The sequence below is a fragment of the Acartia tonsa genome, chromosome 1, assembly GCF_053477335.1.
Source record: "Acartia tonsa isolate MP-2025a chromosome 1, ASM5347733v1, whole genome shotgun sequence".
NCBI classification, from domain to species: Eukaryota; Metazoa; Arthropoda; class Copepoda; order Calanoida; family Acartiidae; genus Acartia; species Acartia tonsa.
In genome coordinates this window covers 61,327,065-61,354,004 of record NC_137260.1, presented here as the reverse complement: position 1 = coordinate 61,354,004, position 26,940 = coordinate 61,327,065, and the positions used below count along the sequence as shown (strand labels likewise).

Sequence of the window (26,940 nt, the reverse complement as noted above, 5' to 3'; positions counted from 1 at the left end):
ATTTTTCATGTTAATATTCTTAGAAAGCTGTCTATAATACGATGCGATAAATAACTATTTTACGACAGAATTAGAATGGAATATTTATTTTTTGACACTGTAGTGTGAATCTTACACTGTATACTTTGGGTTGAAGATTATTTATCTCCACTGTCCTCTCCCCGAATCTCATTAACTTCTGAAGATTTTATTTCTGTTTTCTTTAAAACACAATTTATCAAATATACGTGATGCATCTTTTCTAATTACTCATGTTATAAACGGACAAGTTTTTTATCTGATTCGTTTCATGATGAATATTTAATTTTGGCTTTAGTAGACATGTGTTTGTTTGATTATTTTCACCTTCATTTTCTCAAATTCTTATAAATAATTAATATCTATAATAAAAAGTAGTAGGATGTCTGTCAGAAACTTATTATTTCGGTCCTTAATACCTACGTAAAATGTATATAAGTCAAAAATAAGAATCATGGGGTATACTCCCTTTCGTGGGAACGCTTCTTAAGTGGCGTTTCTTCGTATTTTCACAGTAGCTTTTCTCATATTTCTTAGCAGGGGCAATCACCTAACCCAATATAACCTAACCTAACCTAAGATAAACTATTAAAAGCTATTTTAAAATACGACGAATCGCCCCTTAAGAGGCGATGCCACCAAAGGGACTATACCGAATCATGCAATGCAACTACAGTTAAAAATCAAGTTTCACCCTTCTTTTATTAATTCCGAAAAGTTCACTCTTAAAAAAATTTTAATTTTTAAATCTATTCCTACAAAAATTCTAAATTAATTAAACATTTATTTGTTTAGATCTATGCCCGCAGTGCGCTGCTTTCTATGGAAATCGGTCAGCCTGTTACTTGATGCTTGGTCAGCCTAGACAAGCTCTAGAGGACTCCAAGACTGCCACCACCCTTGATCCTCTATTTATCAAAGCGTAAGTATTTTTTTTACATGTCTGGGGGAGGGGGGGGGGGGGGTGTTGTATGAAAACAAGTTGCATTTAGGTTTTGAAAAAACTAAATATAAATTCTGTTTCAATAACATCAATCTATAAAATGGATATATTACTTCTTGGATGTTTTACCAGATGATTATGTTCCCTAACAAAGTCAAACAGTCAAACAAAGCGTTAGTATTTATATTGATATGTGTTGAGGGGGAGGGGGGGGTTGAATAAAAACAAGTTGCATTTAGGTTTTCAAAAACTAAACATAAACTGTTTCAATAACATCATGGATATATTATTTCTTTGATGTTTTACCAGATTTTCATGTTCCCTAACAAAGACAAACTCTCAGCGGTACTCCCTCTCCTAGATGAATGAACTGGCCAATATGAATCCCCTGTTAGTAACCTAGATTGACGACACGATTTCCCCTGTCGTAATATCCACGTATATTTTATTTACATTATAAAATATTCTATATTTAAATGGTTTAATTCTATGTAGTAGCAAGAAGACAGTGATCAAATTTTAAAAAAATATGTATATGTATATTAGATATATTGTGGTAGGGTGAAGCGGTTCAACCCTACTGAGCGAGTCCGGTCAAAAGAGCCCCTAGCCTTAAGGATTCTATCAATAAAGAACTACAAGTAGTTACAGTTTGAATGTTTTATTTGAACTGAATATACACTACAAATTAATGGCTTTATATACTAACAGATTACAATAGTGGGTTAGGTAGAAAATAGGTGTGGAGAAGATGGGGGGCTACAGCCAGGTGAATAGCAGATGGGTAGGCCCCGGTAGGGGGAAAGGTAGACGTCCCCCGGAAAAGGGTAGGTTACTGGAACATGCAGGGGGGAGGGGCAACTCCCTCCCCATATCGGCGGGTGATAACTTTGACCGCTTTCTCTGACGGTCAAACAATGGAAGAATGGGTTGGCTAGAAATGTGGTAAGGAGGGGATTAAACATCTGGGTGTTATCGGCAGTCCCGGAGCATAGCGTGCTCTAGGAAGTGACAGTCTGTCTGTCCGACTACCACAATATTACATAACATTTAGTTAATTATAGCTTTAGTTAGTAGTAAATTATTTAAATAGACAAGAATGGCAATATCCTTAACAGCAACATTTGACAAAGATGAATTATTTGTAGATTGTATTTTCTTATATTATTTCTGTAACTAAAGATCTTGCTAACCGCCGGACCGTCTGGGTTTTCCTTTGCAGCATAGGTCTAGGGTTAAGTTCATAATGATCTTAGGGGGAATACCTTAATCCTCCCAAGAGAAATAGCCCCTGGAAATAAATATCATCAAAATTTGTTTTCTTCTTTAAAAAAATTTAAAATACCTACTTTAAAGTCCCTTCATTAAGTTTGTATATTTAAAGAAGCTTATTACTTTGACGGAAAAACATGACTATCCTAATTACAGAGAAGTCATGCTATAAAAACAAGGATGACAACGTCTATTTTTAAGATTTGATTATAGAGATGCTTCGCCTATAACAATATACTTTGTTGTCCTAGGAATCAGTTAAAAGGCAACATGTTTAAAATGGACGTATGGACTTCCTGGTAACGATTGTAGAGTTGCTTTCTAACTCGTACCTAACTCCTATAGGAATCATCATGCAAAGTTTGAAATCGATAGGACAATTCTAACATGCAAAAATTAACGAAAAGAGCTATCCGTTACGTACGAGCGGACGGACAGACGGACATTTCGAATTATAGAGAAGCAATGCTATAAAGAAAATAGTATGCATCCCGGCATATTTGATATTAGATGAGCTCCTACTGTGCTCATTAATTACTAAGAATGGAGATGGGAGAGCAATTAAAGACCTGCAGCTAATAATATTTTACTTTGGTAATAAAATCAAAGGATAGCTAACTTGGCTAAAAATTGCATTTTAATAAATAAAGGTGAAACTAAACTTTTAGATTAAAATTAAAATAAAATGAACTAAATATCTATTTATATGTATGTTACGGATATCGCGGTGATTTTCCTAAAAGTGATTGTCAAGCATCTACCCCCCCCCCCTTACCTCCTTGTTTTTTTTAAAATAAATTGAAAATAGGGGCGCAGGGAAGTTTTTTTCATTATGCTTAACTACTATGTAGCCTGTACTTTTGGTGCCCTAACCCAGCGGGGCTGCCCAGTTTCCAATATAACCTAACCTAACCAGCCATAAAGTAAGAAACAAACACAAAAACTTTACTTTCTCTCTTAATTTATATTTTTTATAAAAATTGGAGGCAACTGTATTACCTTTTAAGGGCACCTTTAAAAGGGGAAGAAGTTTTAGCCCTTTAAAATTAAAAGTTTTAAGTATTGTTATTGAGACAACCTTATCTTGTTTTGAAGAATGAAAAAATCTGGTAGCGGAAATATACATCCTTTAAAAAGAATTTTTACCTTTCTCACTTAAGTTACTTAATTTTTTATCCCATTATCTAACCTTGTATAACTGACTTTAAATCTGAATAAAAGAGTTTGTGTATGTGCATGTTATCAAAGTGGTGAGTCTTCATTTCCGTAAAAATATCACGTAATTATCTTTTTTATCAGAGCAGCTAATCATTACATTTGTAAAAAATAAAATACTGCCCTTTTTCTTTGCTTCATTATCTTGAAACCAGGAGGGAGGGGACATTGGGCTGTTTATTACACTAGTCCCCAAATTATTATAATAGCGTTTTTTTTGGTTGGTTAACAATCTTTGTTAGTTCATTTACTTGACTGTTCAAACGTTTCAACCACTAATTGTGATCTACAGAAGGGGTAATTTTGTATATCATCATTTGGAATGTACTTCAATTTATCGGCCATTATCATATGATTATACGATAAATTTTCATTTTGATGCAATGCGGCATTGATGACTCACCTATTAAGGTGGTGCATTCACTGAATTATTGACCAACACAAACTCATTAATAGTATGCAATTATTAAGGACTTCAGACAACGCAAGGCAATATATTTTTCAAATTAAATGCCCTCGTGTGTGTGTGTGTGTGTGCGTGCGTGCGTGTGCGCGCTTGATTTGTGTTTAATATTTTGGCTCATTTATCAAGTTCAAATAATTTCTAATAATAAAGCAACTGATGAACTTATCTCCGAAACTCTAGTCCGAATTGATTAGGTAAACTTTATAGGGAAGCTTTGAGTGGTTTTATGCTATTTTCCTGACCTCCTTCGCCCTCCCCTAGAGGCAAGGGAAAAAGTAACTACCTAGTGGTTTTCTAAATTCTATTTTAAAAACCTCTTTGCCTTTTAATACTTGTTTTCCGAAAATTTTGCCTGAGATAATAAATTCTTCCCCCCCCCCCCCCCACACACATAAAAAGCTTGGACGTCCTAGATTTTCAAATAATTGTAAATATTCTTACAGATGGAGCCGTCTGGCGAAGTGCAGTATCATGCTGGGCGACACAGTGACCGCCAGACAGGCCAACCAGAAGGCTGGCAGCCCACAGGACCAGGATCTGAAAAACCTGGAAGCCCTGGAACGGTTCAAGGAGGAAACCATGAATGCACTCAATAATAAAGACTACAGACGGGTAAGTTTTACTGTCAGTGATTGGTCGAAGGTAGAATTTAAGTTGTCTTAAATTAATTCATTTCATCAACATTGAGGGATAAAAAATAACATAGTATCATATAAAGTTGTTCTGTGGGATATAGATGTCTTTCCTTTACGGATAGTAGGACTGAAACAACTGAAAAGGCGAAGGTTTTCATATCAATTAATCTTGTTTTCAAGTTTTCTTTGATTTTTTATCAATTGCAATTGTTATTATCTTAATTATTTTTATTATTATCAGGCTCTGTACTGTCTAGATAAATGTCTAGAAATCGCCACCCACAGCTTGCCCCTCAAGGCTACACGTGCGGAGTGTCTCGCCTTCCTCGGCAGATACGCCGAGGCACAGGAAGCCGCCAACGGTGTGCTCACTCTCGACAGTATGAACGCCGACGCCATATATGTCCGCGGCCTCTGTCTGTACTACGAGGATAACGTAGACAGGGCGTTTTCTCACTTCCAGCAGGTGCTCAGGTTTGCGCCCGACCACACCAAGGCCAAGGAGGCGTACAAGAAGGCCAAGCAGTTGAAGCTGAAGAAGGAGGAGGGCAACACTGCGTTCAAGGCGGGTCAACTTACCGATGCACTCGGTCTTTACACGTAAGTTCTTTGTTTTACGGTTAAGCTACGCTGCTTATAGATCAGGGGCGTCCAAGCTTTTTTATTTGGGGGGGGGGGAGGGAAATTTTGAAAATCAAAATTTTGGGGGTGCCTACGGCATTTTTTTTTGGGGGGGGGGGGGTAATCTTTAATTTATAGAGGCATTTTTTTTATTTGGGAGGTGGGGGGTTAAAATTGAAATTCCAAAATTTTGGGGGGAGTAATCACCCATTTACCCCCCCCCCCCTTGGAGTCTATGTTATAGATATAACTGTCTTTGTTCAATATAATGTTAATTTCTTAAAATATAATTGAAAAAGTTAAAAGCATTGTTGCTGTCAGATTTGCAAGATATTTCAATATTTTTACTTTTTCTGTCTAACTTTGTGCATTTTTCAATTATAATTATGTTCCTGATGCTAGAAAAACAATACAAAAATATTGAATTTCTATACACTTGTTTTTAACAACTACCTTAACTATTTAAAGATACGTTAGTGAAAAAGTTATTTTAATTAAGATGTTAAATGTCTTCTTCGTTCCCGCTAAAATTAAACCTGTTTTATTTTCGTATCTGCGGAAATTATCCATTGAAAATGTTGTACAATTGTATTATTATGTTAACCTTTAATAACTGTTATAGCGAAGCGCTGGGAATCGACCCGTTCAACCGTACCACGAACTCGAAGCTGTATTTCAACCGGGCCACCGTACACGCGAAGCTGGGCAAGCTGGAGAACAGTATAGATGATTGTTCCAAGGCCATTGATCTGGATAACACCTATATCAAGGCCTATCTCAGGTTAATATTTCATTTCATTTTCATGTCTTTTTGGAAGAAATAAATAAAAAATGTTTTCTCGTCATTTGTATGACCCTTGGGACCCCAAAAAAATGGTCTCCAAATATTTCGAGTTTCAGACATTGGGGTGTTACAGGGATGTCTTTTTGGACCCGTAATAATTAGAGTATTTTCATTCTAACTTTGGGAATAGTAGAGCTAGAAAATAGTTTTTAAGGTTTTGGAATCGAACCTAATCGATGAAAGGCATTATAAATGTACATCAGAGACAGTAACGAACATCTTTGTCATAATGTAAATCTATATAGGAGAGCAAAGAGCTATATGGATACAGAACAATATGAAGAGGCTGTCAGAGATTATGAACATGTATTTAAAACTGATAAATCAAACAGAGAGTACAGGTAAACGTTACTTTGAATATGTGGTTTCCACTAGAGTGATTAGTCGAGGGCAGAAACCCACACATAATTTTAAACAAACTGAAAATAGAGGGGGTTGGAAAGAGTTTTGTGTTTTTGTTTTGTTTATTACTTTGGTTCATGTTAGGTTAGCTTAGGTATTGGGACTGTTTATCCCCGCATGGTTAGGGCAACGCAGTTTTAGGTCTCTCAGGGGTTAGTCAACGGAAAAACACTAATTCTTTGTTTTGAATTTATTTCAAAATTAAGTAGGTGGAAGGGGGGGTGGCTACTTCACGAATCAATAAGTTTGCGTTATGTTTTGAAAAAACTTTTCATGATGTTTTATGTTTGACATCTCTGCGCTGAAGTAAAATTTAAAAGTAATTATTTCATTGTGTTTAGGCAAATGTTGCAGAACGCCAAATTGGAATTGAGAAAATCCAAGAGGAAGGATTATTACAAAGTTCTGGGCATTGACAAGAACGCCAATGAAGAAGAGGTATATATTTAAAGAGAAGCTTTGCTCCAAGTTAAACATTTGTTTATTCCGCTTCATGCAGTAGAGCAGGGAGGGAATGGAACATGGGGTTGTAAATTGCACTTTTACCTATATATCATATTCTTGTTATCTTAAAAACTTTGGGCACTTTTATTTAATTTTGATTGGTTCGTTATAAAGTGTCAAAACTTTGAAACCAATAATCCTAATTTACAGAATGTTAGGATTAATTTTGTTTATCATCATTGGGATTGTAAATCAATTTATCGTCCATTGTCTTATCCCTTAATGTCTCTGGCAGTTATGTCCCGTGACTTGGGTACCAATGGCCCTGTTCTGTTAGAATTATGTTATGGTGTTATATACTATTCACGGTTAGTTTTTTATTAAATGAATAAGTTAGGGTACAATGTTTGGCACTTTCGATATAAGTAAATGATAATAACAAAGCCACAGAATACGATAATACCTTCAGAAAAATCGATGAAAATAGTTTTCATACTAAATTTTGGTTTTTTATATTTTTTCTAAAATGTCATGACAGAAGATGCAAAATGTCGTCTTAGTTTTTTGAAAGGATTAATCTTCTCTGAAATCTAAATTATCAAAATATTTTTTTTGGTAAATGATTATACGATATATGTCAAACATTTTATCAGAAAGAAATATTTAAAATTGTGAAGTAGAAACCTGAATAATTTTTCTTGTGGAAATAGTTTTCTGCAAATGTTGATAAACATATGTCTGCTAGCATTAAGATGTTTGTACTGCCAATACACGTTGGGTTTTATTTAAAGAATTTCTTTAAAATGTTTTTTTTTTACATTGTATACCAATAACGCAATATTTGCTATCAGAAAACCCCCGACTAAGACTCGCCTAAGACCCGATCTTTTAGGATTGCTTTGTAATTTACATTTTTGAAAGTCTTTCAACAGTATACACAGCAAATTCTCTCTTTTTTAACTAACTTTCCGAATAATATACCTAAAGCATTTGAATTGACAAAGGCTATGCTAATATTTTTACCATTCAAGTTTATTTAATATTCTAATAAATAGCGCAACCCTCCAAGTTTATGACTACTTTTCATGAACATATGATCTAAAGAATAAGCTCTGACGCAATGCCATATAAGGATATTATAATATTCATTAAAAAAATTGTTATTTTTGTATATATGTTACATTTTACAGTGTTTTGTGGCTCAAAAGAAAGACAATTAAAAATTATTTCATATTATATAGTTTAAATTACATAAGATAACCTAGAAATAGTAAAAAAATCCCTTTCTTTTTTTGTCGCAAAAGAGAATTCAACAAAGATTTTCATTAAAAAACACCTTAGTGTAAAAATTAAAAAGTTTAAACATGGTCACAAAAAGATTCAATTAGTTTATTAAATGTTTCATTTTCAGCAAATGACGATTAATCTCTATTACAAAGAATAAAGTGTAAAAAGATATTCTCGTTTTAATTTTAAGCAACTTAAAATGCATTTTAATACCTTTTAATGATTTATTTTTTAAAACATCATTTTATAAAATGTTATTGATTTTTAAAGTTATATATTAGAATGTTTTTAAATTTTGTTAACATTTTGTTTTAAATGTAGAAAATTGGTAATTCTAAACATTCAAAAAATTATTTTATTAAATTTTCATCACTTAAATTGCATGTTTGATGAAATTTTCAACTGATAATTCAAGAAAAATCGTTTAAGTTTTATTATATTTTACTTTGAAATGTTAAAAAAATATATTATTGTCAAAAATGTGGAAGTTATACTTTCCTCAAAAAAAGACCTAAAACATGCAAATTAACACGTGTAATGAGATTTTTTTTCTTTCAGGTTTAATTTTAAGTAATTATTGATATTTTTTGTAAAAAGGATTTTATATAAAAAGTTTTAAAACTCGAGTTATGTAGTGGTTCTAAAAAAGGTTGCGAATTTATGCAATTTTCTTGCAAAAAAAATTTTCTAGGATTTTAAAAATGGCAAAGGGTGTTATTAGACGTACTTACAGATACAATTGCTAAGTCATTTTGGCCAAACACTAAAATAAAGTTTTGACATCTGAGGGCCCAAGCGTGTATTTGAAAGGTTATGCGGCATCCGCGCATCAATGAAAGTTAATCTTTATTAAATTAATTGAACCTAATATAATCTAATCTAATCTAACCTAACATAACCTAACTTTTTCATTGATGTGCGCATGCCGCGTAATCTCTCTAATAGTAATAGTATATAACACCATAACATAATTCTAACAGGACAGCCCTTAAGAAACATTCAAGAATATTTTTTCACTGAAGACTTATTGGTATTTTGTTCAGATCAAGAAAGCGTACAGAAAGCGTGCTATGGACCACCATCCTGACCGTCACAGCGGTGCCACGGAGCAAGAGAAGAAAGACCATGAAACCAAGTTTAAAGAGGTGAGATAAGTTTAGTATATTGTGACAATCTTCGATTAATATAATCCCTCTAAATGTAAATGTTTACAAATATGAATTTGGAGGAATTGCTATCTTTCATTAATAGGCGTGCGGTAGGGGGGTGTCAACACCACCACCCCCCCCCCCCCCTAAATTGAAATTAAAAAGACCTTCCATTTCATTTTTTAACCCTCTAATGGCTATCATTGCCCGATCACTTAATTCTACTTTTTTTACAGTCATTAAATTAAATATGTATATGACAATCATTCTCTATCTTCTGCATTAAATAAAATCAAGCTTTGATTAATTACAATGATGTATAATATTTATGTTTAGATTGGAGAGGCGTACACTATCCTATCGGATGAGAAGAAGCGCAGAGCCTATGATAGTGGCCAGGACATGGACGATATGGGAGGTGGACACGCAGGATTCCATGATATTGATCCTAATACCATTTTCCAGGTATGATAAGCAAACATGATTTTTTAGTTTGTTCTCCAAAAATGAATAATTCTGGATCATGGAAAGAAAACGAGGTGGCGTTTTTTGTCGTATTTTCACAGTAGCTTTTGATAGGTTATTTTAGATTAGGTTATGTAAATGTCAATGATTGCCCCGCAGGGTTAAGTTCTCCGCAGGGTCTAGAAAAAGGAGAAAAGCTACTGTGAAAATTTGACGAAACCCACTACGTTGTTTTCTTTCCATGATCCATAATGATCTCTTAAAAAGCAAAGAAGAAGCTTCTGAATATAAAGAAATTTTAAACAGCAGCAAAGGTATGGTCGCAATGAACAGACAAATTACTTAATTTACAGGAAACATCCTCATGTGATATACAGGCGAACATTTAGTTATAGAGTATTATCTTTGTTAGTTTAAAGAGATTAATTCTCTAGATAGGTTTATTATGCAATGTTTTGCAATTGTATACAAATTAGCTTTATTCATCCTAAACGTTGGTCTTAATCTTTTAATTTTATTTTTATTTCCCCGGAAAACTGTCTATAATAAGATGAGATAAATAACTATTATCTATATGGATATTTTTGTAGTTATACTCTCATAAACAAAAGGGATGTGTGGAATAAAGTGGAATAAAAATACACCATACCTTGTTAGGACATTATCAGGATCTAACTAAATGGGAAATTATATCCATATCTTTTATTTTATTCGTGGGACTGGGAACTTCTGTTTTCAACCCCATTACCCTTAGCTGCAGGTAGAGAATTTCTCATTACGTTAAAATTCTGAAAATGTTATAAGGAATGATTTTACTTTTCTTTCTAACAACTAAAACAGTGCACTTAAAGGATTAGATTATTAATTGAAATATTTTTCAGGCATTCTTTGGAGGCGGTATGGGCGGTGGAATGCCCGGCGGCGGCCACCAACACTACGGCGGATTCGGCGGCGGGCCAGGCGGCGGACAATCATTCTCCTTCCAGTTTGGCTAACCGACCTCCACCCACCACCACAACGGCTGTTCCGCTCCGTCATAGGCCACAATTCATTCGCGCCAGTACAAATTATTCATCAAATATCTTCACTTTCCACTTTCACACGGATTACATACTGCTACTTTGTCATATTTGTGCAAGAATATTCTCTGTAAATAATTATTGTTATGTGTGTATGATGAATCTAGTGTAAATATTGTTTAAAATTTTTACATTATTATCGCCAGATTAAATGTATGGACGTTTGACTGTTTGTACGTACGCTATACCTTGTACTTGATACCTTGCAGTAAGATGATATGATGTTTTTATGTACTGCTAGAAATGAATCAAATACCATGGAATCCATCCATCCATTTACATAAACCATGTTTATAAAGATTAATGAAATTACCAACAAAGCAAATAATTAATGTCCTTTTTCACAAGACATACTTTTATACAAATACGTTATCATAATCAAATAATAGATAAATAGGCAAATTTTAATGTAAACATATTTATGTTATATCCCTCATTTTTGTTTTTTTCTTATTTTGCTTTTTGATAATTTAATACCAGTTGCTTTGGGCATGTTTGCTTATACGTTAATTTAATTTTTTTTTAAATGCCTCCATTTACAAATAACTACCTAAAATTTATTTTATTTTGCATATAAACTATTTTATTTTTAATTATTAAAAGTATTATTGTCAGCAAATTAATAATTATAATATTTTTTTTATTGCCCGTGCCCTTATAAACCTACACTGCATAAAAGATTGGGCCTTTCATGTTTGATTATTTTGAACTATCAATGTGCTTCGATCTTAAACCTTTGATTTAAAAAAAATCTCCAAAGCTTCCCACACACTGCTCGGCTAGAAACAGAGGTCCCCTAACAAAAGGATTAAGTTTAATTGATCCTGATATTTAATGATATTCTAGGGGGGACTTTTAGAATACAAAATACATGCATACACTTTAGATAGATACTTCTCTCTTGTAGTTTTCAAAAAAAATGTTGTGATTACTTTACACAATAAATCTGTTTGTAAAAAAATATGTTTGTTTTTTCTTTGTTTTTTCAATTTCAGATTGCCAAACGATACTAATATAAAGTTCATATAAACAAGGATGACAACATCCATAAAAGCGAAGCTCTGAAACGATATGACAGACGAACATTAACTTTTGTTGAGTGTCAGTACTGAATATACAAAATATGAAAATATAAGGTTTGACAAAATTATACGTAAATTTGATGCAAAACTTCTTAAATACAGAATTCTGTTTAAGAACATAGTGACATTTTTAATACTTGATTATAGAGATGCTTCGCTCATAATATTGTACCTTATAGTAATAGGAATCAGTAATCAAAAAATCAGATCAATCGGATGATTTTATCACATAAAAAATTGTTATTAAAAAAGTAAAAAAATAAACATGTTTAAAATGGACGTACGGACATTCTGGTAACGATTATAGAGTTGCTACGCTTTCTAAATCGTACCTAACTACTACAGGAATCACCATGCAAAGTTTGAAATCGATAGGACAATTCTAACATGCCTAAATTAACGAATAAAAGCTAACTATCTCGGACGGACGGACGTACGGACGGACCGACCCTAATTATAGAAAAGCTTCGCTTTTAAAAATGCTTATAATGATTTAAGCTATTGAACTGAAAATTACCAAAGTTTTATGAGCATTTTATCTTATTTGTTGACCTAAAAACTTTCATTGAACTGTGATGGTTCTAATCTGTTTAAACCTTTTTTACCAATAATTTCAATCTACAAAAGGGTTAATTTTGTACATTACCATTTGAAATCAATTTATCGTCTAAAGTCATATTACTTCAGAACCCTGAAATTTTGTTTCTTAACTATAAAATACAGGATACTGTTTTAAGGACATACTTACAATTTTAGGACTTTATTATAAAGTTGCTTCGCTTATAATATTTTACTTTACCAATACCAAGAATCAGTATTTAAAATTCCGATATTTAGGATACTAATATCAAATAAAAAATTGTCAAACTAGTTTAAAATCAATACGATGAAGATGTCGTACAGACATTCTGACAACGTTTATAGAGCTGCTACCCGTTCTAAATCATAAATAACTAAAAGGATTCATCATGCAAAGTTTGAAATCGATAGTAGAATTTTAGCATGTCTAAATAAACGATAAGAGCTTACCGTTACGGACGGACTTACCCTAATAATAGAAAAGCTTCGCTTTTAAAAATTAATTTTAATCCTTATATACCCGTTATACTACTAAAAATTTAATTAACTAACTTAAAGGAATCATTACGCAAAGTTCGAAATCGATAGGAGAATTCTAACATGTCTAGATAAGCGAAAAGAGCTAATTGTTATGGATGGGCCGACCCTATTTATAGAAAATCTTCGCTTTTAAAAATTAATTTGAATCCTTATATGCTTCAAGACAACGACGACATTGTTTCGCAAGAGTACGCGGCAAACTCCCTTCCCTCTGGCAATCAATCAATAATTGTAAACATTGTATTGTTGTTCAATTTCCGAATAGACGAAAGATTGTTATCAAAATATAGTTTTTGGGTTTGGTCAAGTGGTACAAAGTTATATGTAACTTCGAATAACATAGGGAATCGCTATGATAAATATAATTAAACTGTCATTAAGAAGATTGTAAAATTTCTGTGTCAAAGTCAGTGTTATATAGATTGATCTAATGATTATTTAAATTCTAGTATTATTTGTCGCTGCTAATTTTTTTCGAATATTTGAATTTATTAAACTGCATAAACATGTTCAATGGTTTAAACTACATTTAAATATAGGGCATTTATTTAAATTAAAAGAAATTTCATTTTTCGACCACCATGATTTAAAAATATTAAAACTTGACAATTGTATTTTTCTGATATATGCAATTTTTATAGCTAGCGGGCTTATTTTCACTAAAACAGTAAGACGACTATAATTAGTTATTTATTGTAACACAAAATTATATATGCTTGATGGTATACTTGTAACTTATGATTGAAATTATTTTTCTGAAAAGCACTTCATGCAATTATCCCTTTACTTAAATGATATTTAGACTTATTAATTATTTTTTTCCATTTCAGAACATGTTATGAATAATATAACTAAAAATGAGTTGGAATTATAATAATTTTCATCATGCGGGTGGTGGCCCTTCTGGTGGTGGTGGGGGGAGGAAAAACAACAACATGCGTGGGTCAGGGGGTGGCTTTCCTGGTGGCAGTCCCGGGGGAGGGTTTGGTAGGGGCGGAGGCAACTTCCGGGGTGGGGAACATGGGCTAAATGTGAATGACGAGGTTGTTGGTGGGGGAGGAGCGGGCAGCAACTTTAATCAGCGCAATATGTTTGCAAATTTTGGTTCCATGTTTAATCCTGGATTCAACAGGTTTCCAGGATTTCCGCCAGGTAATAACATAATAGATGTAGAATATACGTGGATATTTTTACATGGGAATAAATGTTATTAATTTAGTTTGCTCACATGGAACACTTTTATTGATCAGTTTGTTTATCCAATAGGAGAGGAGGGGGTGAATGTGGGTGTTGTGGTTAGGGGGTATTGTTACTTTAGCCTGCTGCGAGTTTCACTATAATTAGGGAACGTATAAATCTGGTGTAATATCCAAGTAATAATATATCTATTAATAAATTTACTTTTATGTTATTCACTTTCATAACTAGACGTGCACTAAAGCCATAGTTTCTATTAATTATAATGTATAAAAAATTAAAACTAAGGAGTCATGTTTATTTTTATGGTAGGTATGGTACATCCTTTAGAATTCATACATAAATACTAATGTAAATTAATTATCGATTTTATCAATATAATATTTCAGGTTATGGACCCACACCACCTTTGCCAGGATTTTACGGAGGATTTAATCCATGGAATAGATTTCCCCATCACAATATTGATGATGAACCATCTAGTTCTCAAAAACAAAAACATGATGATGATCGTTTGTCTGAAGACAGGAAAGCTGAAAAATCCTCCAAATCAAGTGACAAAGTTGATACTAAAGATAAAACAGATGTTCCTTTGGCGCTAGACAAAAAATCTGCGGCAAAAGAAAAAGACAAATCAAATGAGCCTTTAGCATTAGATAAAAAATCTGATGCAAGGGAAAAAGAGAAATCAAATGAGCCGCTAGCACTTGATAAAAAATCTGTACCAAAAGATGATAAATCAAATAAGCCACTGGCTCTTGATAAAAAATCTGATGATAAGGAAAAAGATAAATCTGATATGCCACTGGCACTTGATACAAAATCTGAAAATAAAGAAAGGACAGATTCAATGACTCCAGTAAAAGATACTAGTAGAGAATCTGTATCACCTATAAGTTTGGGCAGTAAGGGTCCACAATCTCCCCTAAGTGATAAAATGGCCAGTAACAGTAGAAGAAAGCAATCAACTCCTCAGAAAGTTCCGGTAGGATCCTCAGCAACAAATATACTCCATAAAAAAGGTATTAATATTCCTGCAGAGGCGGAAAAATCTAGCATTGATTCTGTCAAAAGAACATTGAATGCTAAGGAAGTTACAAATACAAACCTTGAAAAAGTTCCAACTGATGTCAAAGCTACTAAAAGTGAGCAGATAGAAAAGGTTGATGACGTTAAAGATAATAAAGTTGATGCAGTGAAGTCAAATAAACCTAAAAATAATACCAAAAGCTTACCCAGCAAAACAAAAATTACAGAAGATTACCAAGATGATCCTAAAATTGTTGAACAATTTGCACCAGTAGAAATCACCCCTTTGACAGAGGAAATATCAGAAAATTTATCCAAAACTCCTAGCAAACAAAAGGAAAGTGCCATGATTGACCATTCTCCAAAAGCTAAAAAAGAAAATGCGCAAAACCCCGTTAAAGTTTCAGCACCAGTGCCATGTCCTGTTGTCATGCCAAGAAAATCCAAAGGTGAAATGAAATCTTATTCAGAAAGTCTTCCTCTCGTTCCTCCTCCTCCTCCTGCTGCAGCCACCCCTCCTGTTGAGAGCACAACAAGTCCAGCACCAAGAAGAACAGGACGCAACAAGGACAAAAATAAAAACTACCAAGAAAGAGATTTTGAATCTTTCACGGATGATGAAGATTTATCTCCAAGAAAGGAGAAAAAGTTCACCAAGCCAAGAACACCTAAAAACAAAGAAAAACCATCTGACACTAAAGTTAAATCAACTGAAAATAAAGTTAAATTATCAGATATTGAAGTAAAAACAACAGAAAATAAATCAAAATCATCAGATATTAAAGAGGAATCAGCAGATATCAAGGAAAAACCTAAAGATAATCAAGAAACATCCATAGAAAATAAAGAAACTTCTGCACTAACAAAACAAAACTCCGTTGAAATCCAAGAAAAATCGTCCAAAATTTCCAATGCAGCAGAAAAATCTGATGATATCAGTAAAAATGATGAACCACATAAACCACCTAAAGAAACCAAATCTAAAACAACTAAACGGAAATCTATTGAGCCTGAAGGAGAGACTGAATCTCAGAATACTGAAGTGCAAGATATAATGGCACCAAGATCCAAGCGAATGTCTGCTCATAAAGCCCTTATGTCCCTAAAAATGAAAGAAATAACAGAATATGCTCTTGAAAATTTTTCTACTCCCAGTAGGAAATCTAAAAAAGTTAAAGTTGACAATAATATTGAACAAGTCATAGAAGAAGAAACACCTAAAACTAAGGCCAAGCCCAAAATATCAAAAGAAAAGTTACCCAAGAAATCTAAGGAAGAGGAGGAAATAAAAGTAGTTGAAGAGGTTAAAAATTCATCTGAAATTCTAATTGAAGTCACTCCTATGGTAGATGAGAGCAAACCTGAAACATTACCATCAACAAGTGAAAAAATTAAGGAAAAACCTGTTGAATTACCAGCCATAAGTATTACCCCACTATCAACCAAAAAGAACAAAGCTGACGTGAATACCGAGTCAACAAAAACACCAAGAAGATCGAGAAATGATTCTAAATCTGTCAAACCTCAGCCAACACCTACAGTTACACCAACTAGAACTTCATCAAGACTCACCTCTCCGTCAATACAACCACCACCAACACCTATACCAGCAGCAATACCAATCACACCCATCACAGAGCCAATACCCTCTTCAGCGCCTATGTCACAAGAATCATCAGTTACACCATCAGCCATTGAATCTTCAACCAATGATTCGGCTACAACTAAACCCCAGACAAAAGATGCAAATCCAAGTTCCAAGGAAATAATAAAGAAACCTGAAGCCTTGCCAAGTGAAGTTAAGTTACCAGAATCAAATCCTAAAGCAACAAATAGTAAAAATACAAAGAAACGGAGCTTAGATTCCAATGCTACTTCAGATTCTGACTATTCAGAAGAAAGAAAACCAACAAAGAAAAAGAGAACAAAAAGCATTGAAGAAGAAAAACGCCCATCGAGTCCTGCAAGCACACGAAGGTCAACTAGACACAGACAGTCAGAAGATTTTGTTTCCTGTGATGAAAGCTCTGTAGATGTATCCATTTCAAGAAAGGATGATTCTATTAATGAAAAAGAAAATCTTAGCACTGCTGATGATAATACAGAGAGAAACTCGAGGCCAAGGAGGACAAGAAAAGAATCAGGCTCTATTATACTAGTTGAGGATTCGGAGACAGAAAATGTTCCCAAGAAAGTTACAAAACAGGTAATAATACATTTAATTTTATATATACTGGCAACATCTATATCAATGAAAGCCTTGTATAAACATGGAGGACATCATCCATAAAAGCAAAGCTCTGAAATGGTATGACAGACAAACATTAGGACTGAAAATACAAAATATAAATATAAGTTTTGACAAAATTATATTGTTGCAAAACTTCTTAATTATAGTAATCTGTTTAAGGACATACTGACATTTTTAGGTCTTGATTAAGGAGATGCTTCGCTTATAAGATTGTACCTTATTGTGATAGGAATCAGTACTTTAAAATCAGATCAATCGGATGAATATATCACATAAATGTTAAAATGGACGTACGGACCGACCCTTATTATAAAAAAGCTTCGCTTTTAAAAAGTATGATATCTTTACCAAAAGATCTTATTAACCAAAGACAAGATTTTGTTTTTCTTTACAGTATATTCTTTTAAAAATCCCGCGAAGGTCTGAAACTATTTAAGGGTAGATTGTACTTCAATCTTCCTATGAGATAAACTTTTCCTTTGTATTTGACTATAAAAATATTTGACTATAAAAATATATTATGTTTTAGCCGCCAAAATCTCACAAGAAGGAGCAGACTGTGCCTCAGAGAAAAAAGAACGCAGATGATACGCCCACCATTTCAGCCTTCCCTAGCGGTCAAACATCACCAGTGAACAAAAAGAAGAAAGGTGGATCTGATTGGAAAGGCAGGATATTAGCATATGAATATATTTTATTTGTAAAAGATATGGCTTATTATCTGTTTGTTCTTTGGCTAGAGTCTAAATGAAAGAATAAATCTGACATGACATTCCTTTGATATGACTTATACAGGTCCTGGATTTTTTGTTGATTCACTATAAACTTAGCATTTCTCTCAGTTGGGGGGGGGGGGGGGGGGGGGGAATTTTCCAATTTTTGTAACCTGACCGAAGCTCTTTATAGAGCCTATAAAATAGGAGGGAAATTTAAAAACTTGGCCGAAGTATCCCAGTATTGGCAGAATGACGTCATATTAGAACAGTCTTTTATTCTAATATCACATCATACATCTATTTACCATGTAGCTTCCTTCAATTTTTTGACATAGATATTTTTTGTCAGGATTTACCCTTAACAATTAAAACCCTGTAGTGTCTATGAACTTTAATTTATTAGATTAGATTTTACTTTGTTGTAAACTTACATTCATATGCTTTTAATGTGTTGCACAGGGCCATACATCCACGTAGAGGGGTTCTTTCATTCTCCGAGAGTTGTAAAGGTTGTGAACACAGAGCCCAGCGACTGCAAGAAGGACAAGGACAAGAAGGAGACGAGTGCACAGCAGCGGGCTAAACGAGGCCTCCACGATGCTGAACACAGAGCCAGATCAACCAACATGGGACATTCCTCAACTCTTAGCAAAGAATATGACCATAAAAATGTGGACGAATCTTGGAAATGTGTGTTTTGTCATAATGGAACTTGGCACAAAGGGTTGGGCGACTTGTTTGGCCCTTACTGGGTTAAACTGGAGGATGACACAATTGAAACAAATAATTTTGGCTCTAAATCAAGTAGATCAGGACGAAGAAAAAGATCTGAAGAAGATACATCTAAGGAGGCAGTGGTTGAGGAAACAGAGGTCTGGTTCCATGAAGATTGTCTTGTTTGGTTACCTGGAGTTTATGTTATTGGATCAAGGAAAGATTTATGATGAATAATGAATTTGTATTTGCTTACTAAGGTTATCCCCGCACCACCTCCCCCCCCCCCCCCCTCTCTGTAGAGTATAAGTATTGTGCTAGTTGGTCATACCTATTTCTGATTTTGTAAATATGAAAAGATATATTAAAAGCAAAATTACAGTTTTGAAAATTGTTGGGGATAGCGTAGGTACCTATATACTAGTGTCTAGGAGCCCATGAGGGGAGAGGAAGGGGAGTCGATCCCCTTTTGATTTTAGTTTTAAAAAATAGTTTTAGGCGGCGCATTTCTTTCTAGGGTCGATTTCCCAAAATAGTTATATACCTTCCAAGGTCCTATGAAAAGCTACCCTGTAAAGGAGAACCATATCGATTAAGTGGTTAGCGAGATCATTTTGTACACATACACAAATGGATAGACTTACACAGATCCTGTTACTTTATTACAAGATTTTTTATCACAGCTCTTGCTTTAGTTGGTTATTTTTAAATATGTTTTCTTACCTATTTTATTTCTAGTTGAAAAAAAATTTAATAATAATCATTGTTATCACAAATTCAGAGTGGTCGGTATTGATGATGGAGTCAACCTGTGTGCTAAAACTACCTGTATCCAGTGTGGCAAGAACGGTGCCAGCCTTGGATGTACCCGTCCTGGCTGCAGGTTGGTCTCTTTACTGTCAGAAAAAGGGGGGGGGGGGGGGGGGACAATGGTTTTTTTTTACATTAGTCCCCAAAGTTTTATTATAATGTTTTCTTATTCGTTGGCTTAACAACTTTGGAGGCTTTCGTAAATTTTGAAGTTGGGTGTTCAAACGTTTCGACCACTAATTTTAATCTACAGAAGGGGTAATTTTGTGTACATCAACTTATCGGCCATTGCCTTATCCCTTTTGATCCCTGTATCACTGTGGTGGAAATGTTAGTCCCCTTATGTGTAGGAATGAGATACAACCATAGGATTGAAGCAAGATCATTTATAAAGGGAGGGAGGGAGCTTTGGACTGTAAATTATATTGGTACCCAAAGATTTATAACCACGTTGTCATCTTACTCATTGCCTTAAAAATTTTGGGTACTATAATTGATTTCTGAATGTCTGGTTCCAAACTATAAGTGTCTAACATTTTAACCAAATATTTTAATCTACGGCAGGGTTTATTATGTTTATCTTCATTGGTTATGTACAATATTGATTCCTGTATTGTCTTATCCCTTAAGATCCCTGCATTTACTAGAACCTCATTCTTAATAAAAGGGGGGGGGGGGGCCGGGGGGTTTAATGCAACCATCTCGTAATCAGTGAGCGAATGGCACTTAGAATTCGAATTTTGATCTGGAATTTTGCATGAGTAATTCTTGGTAGGTCTATTTTCCCTAAATTGAACAAAAAGTTGTAAAAGTAACGGCTGGCGGCTCAGCAGTTTAGCCATTTTTAAAACTATTTTCAAGGGAAATCATCACGAAACCTATTTCCACATAATACTCTATGCTGCTCCAAAACGCTTTCAAACGGTTCTAGCCGCTAGTTGCTGGTACTAGACATCTAAAAATGTTTTTTTGTATCATTTCACATGATTTAAAGCAAAAATATGTTTCAAAAAGTTGATTCCTACATAATTTATGGCAGATTTGCCCTAAAAATAGCCAAAAAACGGCTTAACGGCTGAGCCGTTAGCCGTTACTTTTTCAACTTTTTGTTCGATTTAGGGAAAATAGACCTACCAAGGATTACTCATGCAAAATTTCAGATCGAAATTCGAATTGTAAGTGCCATTTGCTCACTGATTACGAGATGGTTGCATTAACCCCCCCTCCTTTTCTTATCTTGTTACCTATGTAGCTAAAATATAGGTAGACACTAAATTTTTTTAAAATCTAACACCTATTTTACTTGTATTTCTTCTTTTTAGAAATGCTGTGCATGTCCCTTGTTCCTTGGAGAGCTCCTGGCTGGCACAAATAGATACATTCCAAGCTACCTGCCCTACATGTAGAAAATAAATAACTAAATAATCCAGTTTTTTCATATTTTTTCTGTTTTGTTATTAAACCTTTTTTATAATGTAAAGAAAAGAATATTTAACATTTGTATCAAAAAAAAGTTAAAATAGTCATCTTGAAGTTTCATATAAAATCTTTAAACTAAAACTTCGTTTGATTACAGTTTTTATTCATTAGTTGAACCTTCTCAATTTAAGTATTGTTTAACAATACAATTAAAATTCTACTACATTCTTATAAAATAGCTACTCTATAATTAGGATATCGTCGTCTGCTACACAGAGTTATTTTTAAATATGTCATAAGATTATCAAACATTTTATATTGTTTTTCATAAAAACTGTATTAAAGTTTACTTTGTTTCTGTATAAAAGTATAATTTTTTTGTTGCTGCGATAATTATGGATTAGTGAGATAAGATTGTTCTTGTTTTCCTGCAATTATGTGATTAAGTCTTCCTTTGATGGAACACATGCATTTATTATTATTATTGTCAAGGGATAGTTTTATGAATTTGATTTAATACGTTAAGTTACTTAAAATAATGATACTTTCAATATTTGCCAACAACAAAATTATTTCAGAAAAAAAATTTATGGGGACTGTCTCGGTGAATGAATACCTACCAAAGTAGCCCCCCAAAACAGCTGAAATCTTTAAAAAAAATTTCCAATTATTTTCGTTGTTGGGGAAAAGATTTGGATCACTAATTTTTGGATAAAATGCATTTCGTGGAACTACCCCTTTCTTATAGTTTAGTATATTAACATAATAGGTTTAGCAAAACTCAATGGCAACTAAATGATATAAAAACCTACTTATACCTACCTATGTATGTAAAATCTTATATCTTAACTCATGTAATAAAGTTATGTATTATTTTTCGTAAGTTTTAAAGTGGATAAACATCTCATTTTTACTACTAAGTAATATGTACTATTAATGTATTTTTTGTTATTTTGTAAAGCTTGGTTGTTACATAAAAATTCTTTCAGGCCTAAGTGGATGAAAAATGGGGAACCAGAGCTCTGTGTCGTTGCAGCCTGAAGATATAGGTATTTAGTAGTAGAATAACTTGTAGGACAGAGAAATATTATTCAATAATTGAATTTGGACTTTTGAAAATACTTTTCTTTAGGATTTAGAGGCTTTATCCCCTGAATGTAAAAAGAAAGGAGGGAGGTGGGTTCAAACTTAATGAGCGCAACATCTCGATAATTTTCTCAGCTACTTTATAAAAGACTTTTGTTTTATCTTTATTACAAAGTCTGTCTGTCTGTCCGTCTGTTTGTCTGAAGCTTAAGATCTCAGTAACCACCTAACCGATTGGGCTCTGCTTTTCAGAGAATATACCTACTATACTGGTCCTGTGATGGTTTTAAGCCATTTTCTTGGAGGGTGGAACACCTGTCCCACAACCCGCTCCCCCCCCAAAAAAAAAAATAGAAAATTCTTCCTCCACAAAATGTTTTTACTTTTTCTATTTAAATTTTAAAAAACCAAAAATTAGGTTGATCAAATTCAGGTCATTACCTCTTGGGGCAAAGCTCCTAGAGGCTAGGGGCGAAGCCGTAAGTTTAAGATAAGGTATCAAGATATTTTGTAGATACCTATATAAAGTTAAAATGTATTTTTTTTTTTCAGAAAAAATTGGGAACGAGACCGGTTTTACGGCCAGCCAAATAGACAGACTTTATAGTAGGTAGGTAACAAAATATTATAATATTATCTTTTAAAAATATTTAAAGCAATGATATTGGATTACAAATGTATTTTTTTCTAGAAATATATTTGAATATCTTACTCCTTTTTTTATCTTACTACCTAGCGGCTTCGGGATTTTTCTTTTTTTTTTTGGGGGGGGGAGGGGATGTGGGTGTCCCAACCTCCAAGAAAATAGCTTAAAGCCACCACAGGACCAGTAGGTATACATATTCTCTATAGTGTAGAGCTCAATTGTTGCAGTGGTTAACGATATCTTTAGCTATAAAAATTGGGGCGGGGGGTGTGTATTATTCATTTATTTTGAATTTTTTTTTTTTGGGGGGGGTCCCACCTCCCAAATACCTAAAAAATACCTAAAAAACCACCACATGACCAGTAGCTATATTTCCCTAAAGAGTATAGCCAAATCGGTTCAGTGGTACCGACATCTTAAGCTTCAGACAGACGGACAATCAAGCTACTTTGTATTATACATGAGGGGATATTTCTTTTAAAAGTTAGGCATCATTTTTAATTAAAACTAATCTTGTTAAATTTAAGGTTTACAAGCCTGGACAAGGAGCAGAAAGGGTATTTGTCCAGGGAGGATTTTCTCAGAATTCCAGAGCTGGCCATTAATCCTCTCGGAGACAGGATTGTACATGCCTTTTTCTATGAAAGCCTGGTAAGTTGTATGTTTAGTAGCACTGCTACTCTATAGCTCTAAATCTGCCTTACAAAGTACATTGCTCTTATTTAATTCCCAAAGGCATTAAAATTGGATGTGTTTGCCACTTATTCAGTTGATTTACATTTTACACTTTTTTTTAGAATTTTGGCAAGTTTAGTTTATGTTTGTTTTCTATTTAGGAAGGAACCGAAGACAAAGTTAATTTTACAGATTTTGTCAGAGTTTTAGCTCACTTCAGGTAAAAATATATTTAAAACTTAAAACTGTGACATCCTTTCTTGTTTCACTGATCTAAATTATTTATTTAATGTTTTTTGTTGTTATTAATTTTGTTTTTGAAATACCTTACAAGCATAATATGCTTCTTTTATTTTTCCTTTTTTACTCAATCCTAATTTAAATTTTCTTCTCTCTATCACACTGTTGGATAAATCGCATGTCATACCAATTAACACTTCATTTATTTTTGTATACCTAAACAACTTGAAAGTTTTGGGTATTGTCGGTTTCGTAATACCGCCTCTTAAGGGGCGTTACGTCATATTTTCACAGTAGGTTTTGATAAATTGTTTTAGGTTAGGTTAAATGTTAATGATTGCTCCACACAGGGTTAGGAAATTTACTCAATCCTAATTTAAATTTTTTTCTCCTTATCATGCAAAATGTAGGTAAATGTAAGTTAGATTGCTTGACAGACCAACCAACACTTCATCCTTTTTATATTTAGTTTTGTAACAAATATAAATTTTTTATATGATTTTTCAGACCAATTGAAAAGCAGAAGAAATCAGACCTTGTGGAGGGTGGGGGCCAAAATACACCCAACTCAAGGATGGAGAAACTCCACTTTGCCTTTAGAATGTATGATCTGGATGGTGATGAAATGATTTCACAGGTAAGAAGGACTGGCTCCAAATGTAGAGTTACATCTTAATGTCTTTCTTTTTAGACTGACTTGCAAATGAATTTGTAGTTACAATCTATGACTAATTGGATGTAGTAGAATATACATGGATATTATGACTAAGGGGAAATTGCCGTTAATTTTGGTTTCTATTTCCTTTGTCATTTATTGGTAAGTTCGTTCATACAGTAGGAGGGGAGGGATTTGGTTAAAGGAGGGGGGGTGGATGATCGTTATTTTAACCAGCTACAAGATTCACTTTATTAGAGTACATGGTAATCTGGTGTAAGATATTAGTAATAATAAATCCATTAACAGAACATGATTTTCAAGCGACAGTTTTAACTTGTAGAGTTGCGTGGAAACAAAAAAATATAACATGTGGTATACCTAGGTGTTTAATTTATATCCATTCCAAAAAAAGTTGAAAACAAAATTATTTCTTAAAAAAAAACTGTCCTTTTTTAGAATGAATTGTTGGCCGTACTCTCCATGATGGTTGGATCAAACATTAGCCAAGATCAGTTGGTCTCCATCGCCCAGAGGACCATCAGCGAAGCGGATACGGACAAGGTACTTGTCCGTGTTATGGACCTAATTGTAGATAAGCAGGGATAGAAATCTGAGGTGGATTCTTAAAAAACTTTTTGGCTCACTGGCATAAAAATCTACAAAAATTAAATAAAATCACAAAAAGTGTTATTAATATAAGATTTTGTTTAATTCTTGTAGATTTTTAATGTGATTTTGGAGGATTTTTCAGAAAAAAAATTTAGCAAGCCTTACAGATTTTAGTGAGCCAAAAAGTTTTTTAAGAATCGACCTCTGAAACCGTTTTTGGAAAAATCGCCAATTTTTGGATAAAAACTCATATTCTGAATACCGTGATCTTTAGTTTGGATTAATCCGGAATCTGTAGGTATCCGTTAAGGATAAATCCGCAATTTTTTATCAATCTAATTAGAATCTGATTTTTAGCACAGTGCCTCGGATTGTCATTCTTGAAAATAACAAAACAAATGAATTAGATATCAATAATATTTCCAGATTAGCTTTGCAACCGAGTAATATTCGTTGGATTAGAACCGTTTCTCAGTCATACTTAATTATTTATGTATAGCTTCGTATTACAGACAATTTTCCACGAACATCTATTATTCTTAAAATTTTTTATTTTAATATCCACTGAAACCTGTCTATAATACGATGTCATAAATAAATATTCTCTCAGTATATTAATGATTAGGATAAAGAAGTTCAGAACCAGTTGTGCTACTTTTATTGTTTTATTTTATTAGGGTTTGGCCGGATATCTGGCCATTGCCGGATATCCGGCAAATCACCGAATATTCGGCATTAGAAATAAGCCGGATATCCATATAATTTCAATAGTCAGTATCCGGCCGGACATTGAAAATGGCCGGATATCCGGCCCAACTCTAATTTTTATACCTTTAATTTTAGGATGGACTGATTTCCTTTGAGGAATTTGTGCAGGCTCTGGAGAAAACTGACGTCGAACAGAAAATGTCCATCAGATTTCTTAGCTAAAATTAAATCAAATCCCTTAATAGGGGTTTGATTTCGAATAATATGGATCAATCAAATACAAATAATTCTCAAGGTTACCAATGAAAAAAAGACAAAAATACACACACATCACTTCAGATATCAGCACCTTCAAATTAAGCAGTCAGCAAAAGCATCAGCAATAAATAACAGCTTGGCAGCTGCGATGGAAACAGAAAAGTTAAAAAAAAGTCAAATTACCTGTGATCTATTTAATTGTTTTTTTTAGGAATTTAGATCTTAAATTTTTATACATAGGTTTAAATGTTATATTTGAAATTTTATCTTGCCTTATCTTTATTGTTTTATTTACCAGTATTGATAATGTAGGTATTGATATTAGATATTTGCCAAATTATGAAAAAAAATGTGCAAAAATTTTGTGATAGACAGATTTTTTATCTTGTTCTTATTTTTATTTTGGATTCATCCATTTAAATTTCTATGTCTTATTCATGAAGACACTTAAGATACTCTATTTTTTACACCTTCATCTTTCTATAAAGTTAAAGTTATATAATGATTAGGGCTGGGCCGGATATCCGGCCATTTTCAATATACGGCCGGATATCCGACTGGTTTTAATTCCGGATATACGTTCGGATATCCGGATTTTTGCCGGATATCGAACGCTGGTCAAATATCCGGCCGGAACCGGATATCCGGCTTTAGAAATCAGCCGGATATCCGGTTAAAAAAGGTATCCGGCCCAACCCTAATAATAATGTTATTGCACCTATGAATTGTTTATATATATATTTTCTAATAAGATACCCTATCAAAAAAACGCACAATAATTCATGTGATAACTATAAAAAATCAACGATATTGTAGTATTACCCCTTGTCCAAAGATCTGAATTTATTTCTGGTTAAATGATCTTCAATTACAGAATAACAATG

The 26,940-nt window shown here is 33.5% G+C and overlaps 3 protein-coding genes across 4 annotated transcripts in view; all 3 read left to right on the top strand.

The window, feature by feature from the left end:
• Tpr2 (Tetratricopeptide repeat protein 2) overlaps positions 1-11,124 on the top strand; it is a 98,762-nt gene extending 87,638 nt beyond the window's left edge. For both annotated transcript variants that reach the window (XM_080168738.1, XM_080168745.1), the window contains 9 exons: positions 814-940; positions 4,358-4,526; positions 4,791-5,149; positions 5,793-5,951; positions 6,260-6,355; positions 6,758-6,854; positions 9,191-9,292; positions 9,632-9,760; positions 10,642-11,124. In XM_080168738.1, the coding sequence (XP_080024864.1) occupies positions 814-940; positions 4,358-4,526; positions 4,791-5,149; positions 5,793-5,951; positions 6,260-6,355; positions 6,758-6,854; positions 9,191-9,292; positions 9,632-9,760; positions 10,642-10,755 (1,352 nt within the window). In that variant the 3' untranslated portion in view covers positions 10,756-11,124. The remainder of the gene's footprint in view (positions 1-813; positions 941-4,357; positions 4,527-4,790; positions 5,150-5,792; positions 5,952-6,259; positions 6,356-6,757; positions 6,855-9,190; positions 9,293-9,631; positions 9,761-10,641) is intronic.
• A 2,750-nt stretch (positions 11,125-13,874) lies between these two features.
• On the top strand, positions 13,875-22,225 carry LOC145325759 (uncharacterized). Its single transcript, XM_080168706.1, has 6 exons — positions 13,875-14,192; positions 14,627-17,472; positions 18,047-18,185; positions 18,693-19,164; positions 19,729-19,830; positions 21,080-22,225. The coding sequence occupies exons 1-6, from the start codon at positions 13,898-13,900 to the stop codon at positions 21,168-21,170; spliced, it is 3,945 nt and encodes a 1,314-aa protein (XP_080024832.1). The 5' UTR covers positions 13,875-13,897; the 3' UTR covers positions 21,171-22,225.
• LOC145325766 (calcineurin B homologous protein 1-like) lies at positions 22,157-26,938 on the top strand. The gene is made up of 7 exons (XM_080168719.1): positions 22,157-22,225; positions 22,815-22,872; positions 23,436-23,559; positions 23,745-23,803; positions 24,331-24,460; positions 24,938-25,042; positions 25,934-26,938. Exons 1-7 carry the CDS (start codon positions 22,183-22,185, stop codon positions 26,018-26,020), a joined length of 606 nt encoding a protein of 201 aa, XP_080024845.1. The 5' UTR covers positions 22,157-22,182; the 3' UTR covers positions 26,021-26,938.
• Positions 26,939-26,940: the final 2 nt, after the last annotated feature.